Source organism: Elephantulus edwardii, unplaced genomic scaffold (assembly GCF_000299155.1).
Source record: "Elephantulus edwardii isolate Elephantulus edwardi_28Jun2011 unplaced genomic scaffold, EleEdw1.0 scaffold00299, whole genome shotgun sequence".
Lineage (NCBI taxonomy): Eukaryota > Metazoa > Chordata > Mammalia > Macroscelidea > Macroscelididae > Elephantulus > Elephantulus edwardii.
Genome location: NW_006400049.1, coordinates 1,589,276 through 1,604,613, shown reverse-complemented (window position 1 = coordinate 1,604,613; position 15,338 = coordinate 1,589,276). Strand labels below are relative to the sequence as shown.

Genomic DNA, 15,338 nt, shown 5'->3' with positions numbered 1-15,338 from the left:
GATTGGCACAGAACAGAGAGGAGTTTAGGGCTGTTGTACATAGGGTCGCTATGAATCGCAAGCGACTCGATGGCACATAACAACAACAACAACAATACATCTATTGATTATTATTTTTTACACTGCTTTAAGCTTGGATGTTGATTGTCGTTAGAAGTAAAATGAAGTCATTGACACATTGACAGCTTCAATCTTTTCTCCATCTATCTATCATGATATGGACTATTGGTCCAATGGTGAGGATTTTGTTTATTAGATGTTGAGATACAATTAATAATGAAGGCTTTAATCTTTAGTTTTATTCAAGTATTTCAAGTTCTCTTCACTTTCAGCAAAGGTATGTAATCTGCATAATACAAGTTGTTTTTCTTAATCTATAAAAGGATACAATTTATTTTACGTACTCCAGAAATAATTTTTTTTTAAAAAAAGGACAGCATAAAAAACTGAGTGATAGACATATGGGGTTCATACACTCTTGTTTTCCTTTTAGGGTACTTAGGAACATTTCTCTAATAAAAAGTATTTTGAGGAAAAGGGACATTTGCTTGTGAAAGACACAATTTATTGTGGACTGCCTTTTTCTAATGTGCAAAACAGTATTTTGTGAGCCTGACTTCTTCCTTAACCCCCATCGCACCCCTGTCCAACAAAAATAAGATGATTTTTTTGTTTTGTTTCAGTTATTGCACGTCAGTTATTGATGAATCTTTCTCCAATCCTGAAGCCACATTCTTCTCTATATTATCCAACTATTTGAATGATTTGTTCAGCATACAGACTGAATAGATATAAAGAAAGAATACAACACTTATGCACATCTTTTCTGATTTTAAAACTTAGTCCCCTTGTTCTGTTCAGACAGCAACCTCTTGGTTTCACATGAATACAATTAATTGTTCTGGGGTTCCTATTTTTCTCAGTGCAAACCATAATTTGTTATGATCTATTCAGTAAAATGCCTTTCATAGTCAGTAAAACGCCTTTTCATAGTCAGTAAAACACATTTAAAACCCTTCTGCTTTCTCCATTTTCAGCCCAGATCCAGCTTACATCAGCCATAATATCCCTCATGCCATGGCTTCTGAATCCAGCTTGAAATGATGGCAGTCCCCTGCCAATGTACTATTCCACACATTTTTTTTTCATAATCTTCAGCAATATTTTACTAGCATGTGATTTCAATGATACTGTTATATATATCCTGATGGATCGTCTTTTTTGGGTATGGAAGCAAATACAGTTTTTTTCCAGTCATTTAGACAAGAATCTATCTTCTATTTTTTTTAATTGATTTGTTTATAAAATTCAGTATACATTGAATTTTACACTATTCTTCGTTCACACTGTGCTTCTTGTAATCATGCTCATGCATTATGTTTCATAAAATCAATCACCATTGGAACTTGCCCATTATTACCCTGTCTTTCCACCTGGATCCTTCCCCTTTCCTTGCCACCCTCCCTCCACCAACTATACTGCAACCTGTGGGTTTTGCCCCTACCCATCCTCACCCCTCCACTCCTACCTTGAGTTCCAATACATATTTTAATGGTTACCCTTCTATTTTTACAATAATGGTCTTATACAGTATTTGTCCTTATGAGACTGCATTAGTTCACTCAGCATAATGCTCTCTAGTCTTTCCCAAGTTACATAGGATTTTTCAAATCGTTACTCCTGCTTGTTGCATAGTAGTCCATTGTGTCAATGTACCATAATTTCTCAGTCCATTTGGTTGTGGTTGGACATTGGGCTGTTTCCATGTTATTGTGATGGTGAATAGTGCTGCTATGAACATTGACGTCATCAGGAGCAAGTTCATAGCAATAGAAAAACACATAAAAAAACAAAGAAGCAAAATTAATGATGTAACTAAACATATTCATCAAATAGAAAAAGAACAACAATCTAAGCCCACAGCCACTAGAAGAAAGGAAAGTAAAAGAACATGAGCTGAAATCAATGAGATAGAAAACAGAAAAAAATTTAAACCATCAACAAAACCAAGAGCTGGTGTTTCAAATTTCTTGACATAATGTAGTGAGCACATCCAGAGTTGCCTCTGTTTATTGAACCATGTCAGCTGGTACTCTATCAATTACCGGGGCCTTATTTTTTTCCTATACCTTCACTGCAGCTTTAATTTCTTTCTTCATTACCGTTAGTTCTTGACTGTATGGTACCTCCTGAAATATTTCAGTATAGGCAAATTAGTTTTGGTACAGTGACTCTATGTATTCTATCTTCTTTTAATGCTTCTGGTATCATTCAAGATTTTGCTCATAGAATCCTTCAGTTTGCAACTTGAATCTTGAATTTCTTTTTCTACTCTTTCGACCCAAGATATGTCAAATATATCCTTTGCTTTCCATTTCTCTAACTTCAGCTACTTGCACATTTTGTTGTAATAATTCATCTTTTTAAAAATTGCCCTTTGAAATCTTCTGTTCATCTCTTTTACTTCATCATTTCTTCCTTTGTTTTGGCTTCACTGCATTCTAGTGCAATTTTCAGAGTTTCTTCTCACATTTATTTTGGCCTTTTCATCTCCACTGTCTTTGCAGTGTTTTACTTTCTTCTTAGATGATATTTTTGATGTTACCAACAACTTCTGTGATCTTCAATCTTTAGTATTTAGTGTCTCAAGTATTTTATTGAGATAGCATTTACATTCATTTGGGATGGGCCTAAGGTAATATTTTGGTTCTTGTGAATTCGTTTTTGTTTTCTGCATATGGTAGTGTATTTCATACAGTGGTTTCTATTATGAAAAGTGGTTTTTGCTGAGTATCTTTTTACCTGTTAATATCAGTGTTGAGTTTATATATATGTATATATACATATACATATATATGTGTGTGTGTGTGTGTGTGTGTGTGTGTGTGTGTGTGTGTATTTTAAAAAGTCTGGTGATACAATGTGGTATATGTTGGGTTGATCTGCTAGCCCCACTCCATGAGAAACGAAACATAGTCTGCTCCCAGGAGACTTACAATCTTTTCAACTTAAGTGAAGGTAGAGTGAGTCAGCATTGACCCAACAGAGGCAGAGGTGTATGTTGAAATCACTCAGGAACCATTTCAAATGTCATTAAAGTCAAGTAGCACATCTTATCAGAGTCATCACAGTGTCTTGGACTGGAACCGAGGCATCACCAAAGCATTCTGGGTAATTCCAATATGTAGCTAAGGTTGACATCCTCTAAATTAGATAGATTTTCTCAACGAAGGCAGCACAGTAAATATACTATTTCTTTTTTCCCCATTCTGATTTATGCAACTTGTTTACAAAAGTTGACTACAAGAAAAATATAAGATTCAGGTCACTGAATGGTTGGGCTCCGGTTAATCAAGTTTTAGTATACATCTGTGTATGTGATGGTATTCAATAAAAGTTAAATAGAGACCCCTAATCTCACAGCTGAGTCAAGAATAATAAAATATGTTCCCTTTTAGAAGTAAACTGTTTGTGTATTTGAAGTAATTATCTGGAAAAGCTATCATTTTTTCAAAATTGCCCTCCTAGGTAATTTACCTCAAATGGTAAGCCTTGTATTTTAAGATAATACTGTATTTCAACTATATTTTTCACAGTAATACCAGGTCTATGTTTATCTTATAGCAGTTTCATAATTCTCTCCAAGGAAACTGACAGGAAATAAGATTAAGAGACTGAGGATAAGATTTAAACCAGCCTCCCACTTGGAAATGTGTAAGAAGCTATTGCACTTCTGGGTCTTGAGAATACTTGTACTTTATAAAATAGAGCAATAGTACTTTCCTGCTTTGACTATGGCAAAATATATACAGAAAAGACACTTAATGCTGGTAACTGGAGCATAAATGAACCATGTGTCTAATGCAACAGATACAGGAAAAGCAAAATATTTGTATTTATCATTTGTTTTTAGATGACAGGAATTAGTAATTAGAATAACATGATTCTTATTAGCATGAAGTTACTGACAATCTCTTATCACAGAAATGTTCACTAACCAAAACTTTTAAAAATTATTATTAAAGATAGTCAAAATTCTGCATGTTTCGACAATAACTATTAACATGCTCAAAAAAACTTCATAACCTTTAAGTCAAAACTGAATCATAGCTAACCCTTTATTGAGTTTCTGATGCTGTAAGTCACGTGGGAGGAGACTGTTCATCCTTCACCCCTAAACCTGTTAATGGGTTCGCACTGTTAGAGAAGCCTGGCCATTGGTTCAACAGTGTAATTCCCTGTGTACTAAGCAAGCATAAATGTTCAGTGCTGTATTTAATCCTTAAAAATTCCTAACTGAAAATGGAAATGCAAGGTTTATTTAATTTAACTTTCTTATTCTTACACAGTTGTTTTAATTTTTTTTTTTTTAGGACCACCTCAGAAAATAGTGTCACCCAAACAAGAACATGAAGATAGGAAGCATGACAAAGTTACAGATAAAGGAAGTGAGAGTGGAACCTCCTGTAATGAGCTCTCCACTTCCAGCTGTGACAGCCACTCAGAGGCGAGCACTCCACAGGACAACCCAGCCAACGCCCAACAGGCAACAGCTCACCAACCCAATACCTTAACGTTAGATCGTCCTTCCAAAAAAGCACCTGTGCAGTGGATGCCTGCACCAGACAAACGCAGAAACAGTGAACTCTTTCAGACCCTCATCAGCAAGTCTCGGGAAACAAATCTTTCAAAAAAGAAAGTCTGTGAGAAGCTAAGTGTGGAAGAAGAAATGAAAAAATGCATTCAGGATTTTAAAAAAATCCACATCCCAGATTATTTTCCAGAGCGCAAACGTCAATGGCAGTCTGAACTGTTACAGAAGTATGGGTTATAGTAATTATCTCAGTCTTGCAATGAGTATCTCAGTATTTCAATGACGTTCAATGTTTACCACAGTGTCACCACCTGACTGATGTCCTAACACCAGTCAGTGTGATTCTTGCTGCTCTTCCTATTTGTGAACAGTGGATGTAGGGCAATATTTTATTTCACTACTTTGTTCATTTTTAGAAGTATATTACAAAGGGAAAAGTGAAACATAAATTATTGAATCAAAATGGTGTATCTTATTCAAACCGTTTTGCAAGAATGAAAGTAAAAATGTGCATGATCAAGAATCTTAGAATCTTGATTGTTGAACTGTGATCAAACTGGACATGTTTATAATTTTGTAACTCATGACAAACAAATCATCCTGTCTCATCAACTCAAATGACAATATGGATGAAGTAAATTTTGAGTAAAAATGTAGACGGTGGTTATAGGATCCAAATCCCAAACTGTTTAAATGTTAATGCAATAAAACAAGTATTATTTTTTGCATGAGCACAATGTTACAAATAAATCACATGAAATAGGGAAGATTTGTTGCTTGGAAAGACAATAAAATTACAAAAAAATAAAGAAAAAAAATATGTTCCAGGTCTATAAATGTAAATGTCGAAGGAATCGGTTTTCCTTTGTTCTGGATCTGTGATTTTTTTGTGTATATGTATGGTGTTCTGTATGTTAAGATGGTGTAAATATGCCTTATATTGTGTATGGCACTGACATTTCTCTATTGATGCTAGTCATGATTATTTCTGTGAAATGAGTCCTTTACATCAGGCTGTGAAAATTGGTATAATGATGCTCTTAAAGATCCTATTATCATGTTAATTAAAATAATCAAAGGAAAATGGTAAAAAGCTTTATGTATTTATTAAAAAAGGAAAATGTATTAGAATTATGATTTCTTTCTATTGACTCTTTTTTAAAAGATTCAACTGTTATATTGTTTTCAATTTTTCTCTAATTCCTAGATTGTAAAAGGATCTTTCTAACTTAATGTTGGCAAGTTAGAATACAAGACAGAGTCAGATTCAGATAGCCCTTTTATTGGTTAATAAACTCTTATCCACAAAACAAAAATACCTCATCTGAGAATGCATAAAATTTTATTTTAGGTGACAACCAGATTCACAGCTTCTCCAAATAAAATTGGAAAATTCTGTCTTACTCATTAAGGAGGGAAAATGTCAATAGCAAGTTAAAAGGTCTGCCTACATCAAAAAGTTTCTTTTCCAAATGCATATATAGAAACAGGTTTATTTTCATAAACCATCAAGATCTTGTCTTGCCATATCCATAGAAACAAATGTTGTTGTTGTTGTTGTTGTTGTTGTGTGCCATCGAGTTGAGTATGACTCACTGCAACCCTATGAACAAACAGATCTGAACCCTGTCCTATCCTTGTGCCATCATACTTCCAGAAACAGTACATCTCTTTGCAAGAGTCATGGTGACAATCCACATGGTGGAGGGTCTTCCTCTCCTTCGCCAACCCTCCATAGTTCCCACCATCATGTCTCTCTCCAAGGAATAGCTCCTCCTAGCAACATCCTCAAAGTATGTGAGGTGAAAAATCATCATCTTTGCCTCCTCCAAAAAAACCACTCTGGCTGCATGCTCTACAAGACATATATTTTCTTTTGACAATCCATGGGATATTCAATACTCTTCTCCAACACCAAAGCTCAATTCTTCTTTTGTTATCCCTCTTCATTGTTCAGCTCTCAAATGAATAATAAATGATCAGAAAGACCATGTCCTGAATCAGGCACACCTTAGCCATCAAACTGCTATCACTCCTCAATATACATGGGATATGTGATACATGAGGCATGGAAATTAAACCAATTATTCCTTCAATGAAGAATCTGTGACTTAGTAGCATAGCTGAACAGGTTTGGAGATAGAATACATCCCTAATATACTCCTTTCCCAATTCCAGATCATGCAGTGCTCCCTTGCTCTGTTATTACAACAGGTGCTCTGGAATTCCTATTCTTCACAATGTCAGCCACAACTTGTCATGATGCACACAGTCAAACACATTTTTATCGTCGATAAAGCACAAATAGACCTTCTTCTGGCATTCCTTAATTTCAGCCAGGATCCATCTGGCATCAGCAATGATATCCCCTGTGCCATGGCCACTTCTAAATCCACCTTGAACTTCTGGAAATTCCCTACCTATGTACTGTTCCAGCCATTTTTTAATTATCTTAAGCAGTATTTTCTTGCATGTGATATCAGTGATTGTTGTTGTTGTTATCTGCCGTCGAGTCAATTGTGCCTCATAGCGACCCTGTGTACAACAGCCCTAAACTCTGCTCTGTCCTGTGCCAATCACACTGTCTCTGATACACCCATCCTGATTACCCCAGTCACTGAATCAATCCACCTCATAGAGGGCCTTCCCCTCCTGCACTGTCCCTCCACCCTCCCAAGCATGATGTCCTCTCCAAGGACCAGTCTCTCCTTACAACATGTCCAAAGTATGTTAGATGAAGCTTCAGGATTCTTGCCTCCAAGGAGCCACCCGGTTTAACCTTCTCCAGGATGAATCTGTTTGTTTTCCTATCAGTCCATTGTTCAATAATTTCCACATTCATTTGGATCACCCTTCCTGGTAATAGGGCAAATATGGACCTCTTCAAATCTGTTGGCCAGATAGCCATCCTCTAAATTTCCTGGCATAGACTGGTCAGTGCATCCAAGGCTGCATCTGTTAAGTGAAATATGTCAATTAGTATCCCTTTGATTCCTGGGGTCAGATATGTCTTGGAGAGGGTTGATCCAGAGTGCTCTTTGGAGACAAGGAATGGTGAGGCTTCACCTCACATACTTTGGACATAATGTTAGGAGGTGCTTTTCCTTGGAGAGGGACATGATCTTGGAAACGCTGGAGGGTTGGCAAAAGAGAGGAAGACCTTCCACCAGGTGGATTGACGAGATGACTACTACAATGGGCTCTTGTGTGTCAGGAAGTGTGATGATGGCGCAGGACAGGACTAGTTTCAGATCTTTTGTTCATAGGTTCGCTATGAGGTGTTCTTGACTCAACAGCACCTAACAACAACAAGAAGAATAGTAGATAGTGAGTTGTGTTACTAAACAAGCTCAAAGACTTTGAGTCTTTAACAGTAAAATCTATCAGTGGCCATGCAGGAGAAAGAAAGATAGAGAGATGTGATTTACATCCACTTATGGTTTACAGTCTTCAAAACACACTGGAGGGCCTCTGTTAGTTGGAATCAACTCTGTGGAATAAGAATAAGCCTAAACTGTTCTTTTTGGATTCTCAAACTATAAGTAGATTTTTCGCAAACCAATTACTAAGTTATTTACTAAGACTTTATCCTTTACTTGAAATTATCACCATTATTATTCCCTACTTATAAACATTTTAATTCACTTTTTGAAGTCATATCTATACTACAAAGTTTCACTTAGGAGCTCTGGTGGCCTACTGGCATGGAGCTGCACTGCCAACCAAAAGGCATGTAGTTTGAATCAACAGTTTGTTCATAGGAGAAAGATCTCCTCCTGGGCACTTAATTGCCTCTGAAAACCTAGTGGAGGATAAGCCATGGCTCAGTTTTGACTCAATGGTACACAACAACAACTCAAAATTTTCACTTCATTTATCCTGGTGGAAGTATTCCATTATGGCATATCTTTAGATATGCTTTAGCTTAGCTAAGTCTTTGGAGCTCCCTCTTTTTCTATTCCTGTCATTTTTTATGCCATGTAGAATATTGATGTGGGTGATTTTTTTTCTTTTCCATCAGATTGAAAGATATTTCATATAAGATAATATATTTTCTTTGAATGAGGAAAAAATAGACAGCTATGACATATGCTATTGTTGTTGTTATGTGCCATCGAGTCGTTTGCGACTCATAGCGACCCTATGTACAACAGCCCTAAACTCTGCTCTGTCCTCTGCCAATTGCACTGTCTCCAACACTCCCATCCTGATTACCCCGGACACTGAATCAATCGACCTCATAGAGGGCCTTCCCCTCCTGCACTGTCCCTCCACACTCCCAAGCATGATGTCCTCCTCTAAGGACCAGTCTCTCCTTACAACATGTCCATAGTATGTTAGATGGAGCCTCAGAATCCTTGCCTCCAAGGAGCCACTCGGTTTAACCCTTTCCAGGATGAATCTGTTTTCCTAGCTGTCCATGGTACCCTCAATACTCTTCTCCAGCACCACAGCTCAAAGGCATCAATTCTCCTTCTATCCTCCTTGGTCATTGTCCAACTCTCTGATGCATAACAGGTGATTGCAAAGATCATGGCCTGTATCAGATGCACCTTAGTCTCCAGAGAGAAGTCATTGCTCTTCAGTACTTTGGAGAGGCCGTTACCAGCAGACTTTCCCATGGAAATGCGCCTTTTAATTTCCTTGCTACTGGTACCAAGAGTGCCAAAAGAGCTCTGACATATAGTAAAAATTAGTGATTTGTGTAGACAAACATATTTAAATGTAATAACCTACTCAATAATTATTAACAGTCATTATATTGATAGTGAATAAGACTCACATATCCTGCTAAATAGTTAGGTCTTAAATTTTTTCTCCTTTCCTACAGTATTTACCTTCTATTAATAGGATAAGTATTTAGCTTATGACCTTGAATATTAGTGATTTATAGTTCAGTTTAGTTAAACATTACAAGAATTTATGCTCATGAAGAAACAGTACAGTTTGGACAGCTTTCAGATAAAATCCATAAACTTAAATATATTTCATTCAATTATTCTCTTTCTCCATTCCGCATACCTAGAAAGTCTTTATGAATATCATATGTAAGAGTAAAATTTAAAGAATTTTAAAAGTCATATTCTCTAATATTTGTGTTTTCTCTCTAAGTGAATTTAAAGTAGTATATGAACATTTTAGCTTGCTACCCCAGGCAATGTGCTTTAGTGGATGTGTTAGAGATAAAGCAATGGATAAAAGTTCTAAGAGTCTATAGGTTTAATTTCAACCTTGAGACATGTATACAATTACAGTGATACAGCTAGGCCATGAGGTCAATCATAAAAATAAAAAATAAAGCTCATACTCGTACAATTGCTGCATGGATTTAGAGTAAAAGAGATATATTAATAGTGGGAATGGAATTTTAGTTAGGTCTTAAAGAATGGGAGGTTTTTATTTATAAGAATGTGTAAAAGGGGCTTTACAAGGCAAGAAATACGTCTGTACATGTCAGGATGTAAAAAGACTATAATATACAAAAACACTCCAGAAGGTTTTTACAAAATATTAAACATAATTTTTAAATGAATAATTTAAAATTATTATTAAGCAGAAGAAAGCCAATCATATTTAAAATAATGTTCATATTTACAATGATATATTGTTTCAGATTTTATACTCAGTAGGCTGGGGTTTATGAGGGGAAATGTGGCATCAGGATTAGAGGAAGACTCAAATGACACTACCCTGCTTGCTAAAACTCAGGAGGACCTGAAGCACTTGCTGCAGAAAGGCAAGGACTACAACCTTCAATATGAATGGAATTGGAACAACCAATGGAAAACAATGTTTTCAAATTTTGTAAATAGACTAATACAACAATAAAAATAATAAAAAAGAAAGAACAAAGATTCTTAGCACTGAGAAGCACCCCGATAGATGGTGAAGAGATTGAAATTGTTAACAGCTTTAGTTTGCATGACTCCCCCATCAACATTCTTGGTACCAGGAGCCAGGAAATTGAAAGACAAATTGTGTTGGAAAAGTCTGCTGTCAGAGACCTCTTCAAAATACTGAAGAACAACAATATCAGTCTGGATACTACTATGTACCTGATCCAGATCATAGACTTTGCAGTTACTTTGTATGCATCAGAAAGTTGAACAAAGACTAGAGATGATAGAAGGAGAATGGATGCCTTTTGAGCTGTGGTGCTGGAGAAGAGTACTGAATATACCATGGATGGCTGGGAGAATGAACAAGTTTGTCCTAGAGAGGGTGAGACCAGACTTCTCTTTGGAGGCAAGGATTCTGAAGCTTCGTCTGACATACTATGGACATGTTGCAAGGAGGGACCAGTCCTTGGAGAGGGATATCATGCTTGGAAGAGTGGAGGAATAGCACAAACGAGGAAGACCCTCGATAAGATGGATTGATTCAGTGACTGAGTTAAAGGGGGTAGGTATGTCAGAGACAAAAAAATGGCACAGGAGCAGGGTATAGAGCTGTTGTATATAGGGTTGCTGTGAGTCATAGGCCACTTGACATCATATAATAACAATCTCTTTCTCAGACTTCAGGCCTTCAGTCTTTGCATAGATTGGTCATTATTTTGGGTACCATCAAGTTGCAATTGACTCATAGCTGACCCTCCAAAGGGTTTTCCGATGCAGTAAAACACACAGATGGAAGTTGTTTATCTTTCTCCCTTGGAGCAATGGTATTTTCTCCCTCTGAGTAACTTGAACTGCATATTTTTATAATTAGCAGTGCAACTCCTTACCAGTAAGCCACCAGAGCTCCCCACCTTCACTCTGTCATAGTAGCAAGGAACCCATTTACTTGGCATAAAGTTGAACACATAACTACTAACTGAAAGATTGACAGTTCAAACATATGTAGGGAAGATAAACCTGAAATGTACACTTTCAAAAGATCAATCTTAAAGCCCTATAGAGCAGTTTTTCTGTATACACATGGAATTTTCTTGAATTAGAATCGATTCAATAGCAACTAACTATACCAACAAGGAATACAAAATTAAGTAGTGTTCAGTTAATAATAAAGAAATTAGTAAAATCATAAAATAGGTCATAAATAGTGAAATTATGGGCAAAATATAAACCAAATTCTAGAACCATATATATGAAATTGACTTCTTAATAATTATGCCATAAAATTTAGGAAAGATAGCAATTCTTTTAAAAACTTGCTATCATATATCGTTGAGCACTATTGAATTTGAATTAATTAATAACTGACCTTTCACTGGGTTTTCAAAGATTGTAAATTGTGTGTAAAGAGGTTGTCCTTCTTTCCCTTGTGGATTTGACCCAATTTTCTTTGGGCTGACAGCATAACTTCTTTACCATTAAGCTACCAGGACTCACTTGATAGTGTTGGTAGGTATCATTGAGTTGAGTACAACACATAGTGACCGTATGAACAACAGATCTGAATCCTGTACTAGCCTCTGGCATTCTCACCCATTTCTGACACACTTAAGTCCATTGCTATAGTCACTGGGTCAATCCATCTCCATGGCAGAACTCTATTACCATTATATAAAGCTATAAAAATAACACTGCATTCTTGTGTTGTGTACTGTAGAGTTGAAACTGACCCATAGCTGACCCTCTGACAGGTTTTCAGTGGCAGTTAATTGCAAGGGAGGCAATTGCCCATTTTTCTCCTGTGGAGTAGCTGGTGGCCTCGAATTGCATGTCTTCAGGATTGTAGCCCAGCTCCTTGCCACCAGGTCACCAGAGCTCCCTAATAATAACACTATCTCTTAAAAACTTCCTATGAGTTTCAAATGAGACCCAATATTTAAATTTCACTGTCCAATAACTATAAATGACCCGCTACAAAGCAAGAATTAGTGACTTATTTGCCATCTTCAACAGTTGAAACTGCTTTTGGTTCCAGCCATCTCTTGACCCAGTCTAGCTCCCCCGACAGCCAGCAGACACTTAACTGCTCCTCACCCCCAATTTCACTTTAGGTGAGGGCTTATGGCCTTTGGGCCACAGGGGTTGGACAACGGCTGGCACCTTGCAAACCTTGCTTCTATACTTGGATACATTCTAGAAGCCAGATGCTCACCCCACCATCATATTAACTAGCATCTGTGGTGCTGGAGAAGAGTGTTGAATATACCATGGACTGCTAGGAGAACAAACGGGTTTGTTCTGGAGAGGGTGAAACCGGAAGTCTCTTTGGAGTCAAGAATTCTGCAGCTTCGTCTGACATATTTTGGGCATGTTGCAAGGAGGGACTGGTCCTTGAAGAGGGACATCATGTTTGGCAGAGTGGAGGGGCGGCGAAGGAGAGGAAGACCTTCCATGAGATGGATCGATTCTGTGACTGGAGCAGTGGGAATAAGTGTGTTTGAGATGCCCAGGTTGGCACAGGATAGAAGAACATTTAGAGCTCTTGTACATAGGGTTGCTATGAGTCGCAAGTGACTCGATGGCACATAACAACAACAACATCTTGATCAGGTGACATTACCTTCAGTTTCCACCCTCACCCTGCTCAGAAAAGCCCAATTCTTAGCATCTGGAATCTTGTAGAACCTTGAACACCAATGCTCAGAATCAAGCTAAGACACCATTCTTCCTAGGGATATCATCCTATTTTTATTTTAACTGGAAGGGCCTAGCAACCAGCGTCCACAGGAATACCGTCTTGGAGCCAAAGAACAGAGACAAAGTTCTTCCTGCAAAGTGTCAGAGTCGTGGAGAGAATTAGGGAACCTGGCTGTACCAGTCCACAGACAAAGGAAGGTAGTAGACATCAGGAGTGAGTGCTACAACTAGAAAACAATAAGCCTTCCATTCCAGAGAAATTAACTGCGGGACCTAAGAGCAAGGAAGAGAAGCAAATGTCCCCTTTCCATCCCCAGATCAAGGAAACTTTGCCAAAAGATCAGAGAGGAAAGACCACAAGCAGAGGGAGTTTGCCACCCCCTCCCTACAAGAGTGTTGAGCTCTTCAACTGAATTAAGTCCTTTTACGAGCCCAGGAATCTGAAAGAAATTCAGGCAGAGTGAGCTTCCTTTCCATCTTCTGGAGAAGTGAGCTCACCCGCTAAGGCACCAGGCAAGAATAAACTCTTATCACAGTAATGACATGGAAGAAACAGACTATAACATAGTCTACACAAAACCAAAACCAAAATAATATATCACCCCAAAAAGAGATCAAAACACAGAATCAAACGATTCTATGAAGCCTGAAAGTCTAATGGAACTCTCTGAAACAAAATTTAAAAAAAAATTTAATATTTTCACTGAGAGGTCAAAAATTTCAAATAATTGTTGGAGTCAACATGCAAAAGTCAAGAGGAACTTAAAAATCAAAACAAACTAAGCAAACAAACACAACAATTCTAGACAATGTAGATATAATAAATGACATATTAGAAACACTAGAAAAACTAGAAACTGCAATACAGAATATTAAGACCAGGACCTCAGAAGCTGTCAAAACTGTGGAGGAACAGATGAGCAGAACTGGAAGAGATGGAGCACAGAACCAGAAAAATAGAAGACAGAACTCTCAGCAATGAAATGCTAGAGCAAAACAAATAAAAAAGAAAGGATGAAGAAGAAAACATAAAAATAATGTGTCACACTATCAAGAGGAAAAAGATGGATATAATTTAGAATCTCAGAATGAGAAGAAGGAAGGGGAGCACTGACAAAATTATGATTTACTAGAAGAAAACTTTCCAGGAATAATGAAGAATTAGAAAGTATACATATCGGAAGCTGAGGGAAATCCATATAGAAGAGACACCAAAAGAAAACCACCAAGGTGTATCATAGTCAAATTTGCCAGAATCAAAGACAAGAAAAGAATTCTGAAAGCAGGGATAAAAAGCAGAGAAACTTATAAAGGAATCCAAATAAGATTAAGTGCCTATTTCTCAGCAGTAACCGTGAGAGCAAGATGACAGTAGAACACACTTAAAGTATATTAAACACTCAAAGAACACAACTTTCAACTAAGAATATTGTACCTACCAAAACAGTCCATCAAGTATGATGAAGAGACTAAGATATTCTCAGAAAAACAGAAACTAAGGGAATTTGTAAAAACAAGACCAATGTTTCAAGAAATCCTGTGTCACAGAAAGAATAATACATCACAGAAAGAAGGGTGGATCAAAGTAACCAGCAACAATACTAAAAAGAACACAATGAAATGAAATCTTACCTCTCAATAATAACTATGAATGTGAATGGTTTAAACACGTCAGTGAAGAGATGAAGAGTAGGCTATCAGATGAAAAAATAAAACTCATCAATATGGTGTCTACAAAAGGCACTTAAAAAGTAAAGATAAAAACAGACTAAACATGCCTCCAGAAACTCTATGAGCTTTGATAAATGTGGGTAGTTCCAGAAGGACTTCGGGCCCTTTGTTCATGGGGTCACTATGAGTTGTGCTCAACTCGAAGGCAATCAACAACAACAACAAACATCAAAAGGTGGAAAAAACATAACAAGCAAATGAGAACTAGAAAATAGCAGGAGTAGCCATATTAATCTTCTGTAAAATAGATTTATGTGTAAAAAGTATCACAAACTAAAAGAAAAGAAACCATATATTGCTTAAAGGGTCAAAAGAGCAATGATTATAATTAACATCGATGCATTAAATGATGTTGTTGTTGTTGTTTTGTGCCGTCGAGTCACCTGCGACTCATAGCGACCCTATGTACAACAGCCCTAAACTCCGCTCTGTCCTGTGCCAATCGCACTGTCTCTGACACTCCCATCCCAATTATTCCA

General features: G+C 37.1%; 1 protein-coding gene across 1 annotated transcript in view; it reads left to right on the top strand.

Annotated features, from left to right (window-relative positions):
- Positions 1 to 4,834, top strand: part of KCTD8 (potassium channel tetramerization domain containing 8) — a 532,218-nt gene extending 527,384 nt beyond the window's left edge. Inside the window, exon 2 of the mRNA XM_006900873.1 lies at positions 4,374 to 4,834. Within this exon, the coding sequence (XP_006900935.1) occupies positions 4,374 to 4,834 (461 nt within the window). The remainder of the gene's footprint in view (positions 1 to 4,373) is intronic.
- The last annotated feature ends 10,504 nt before the right edge of the window (positions 4,835 to 15,338 follow it).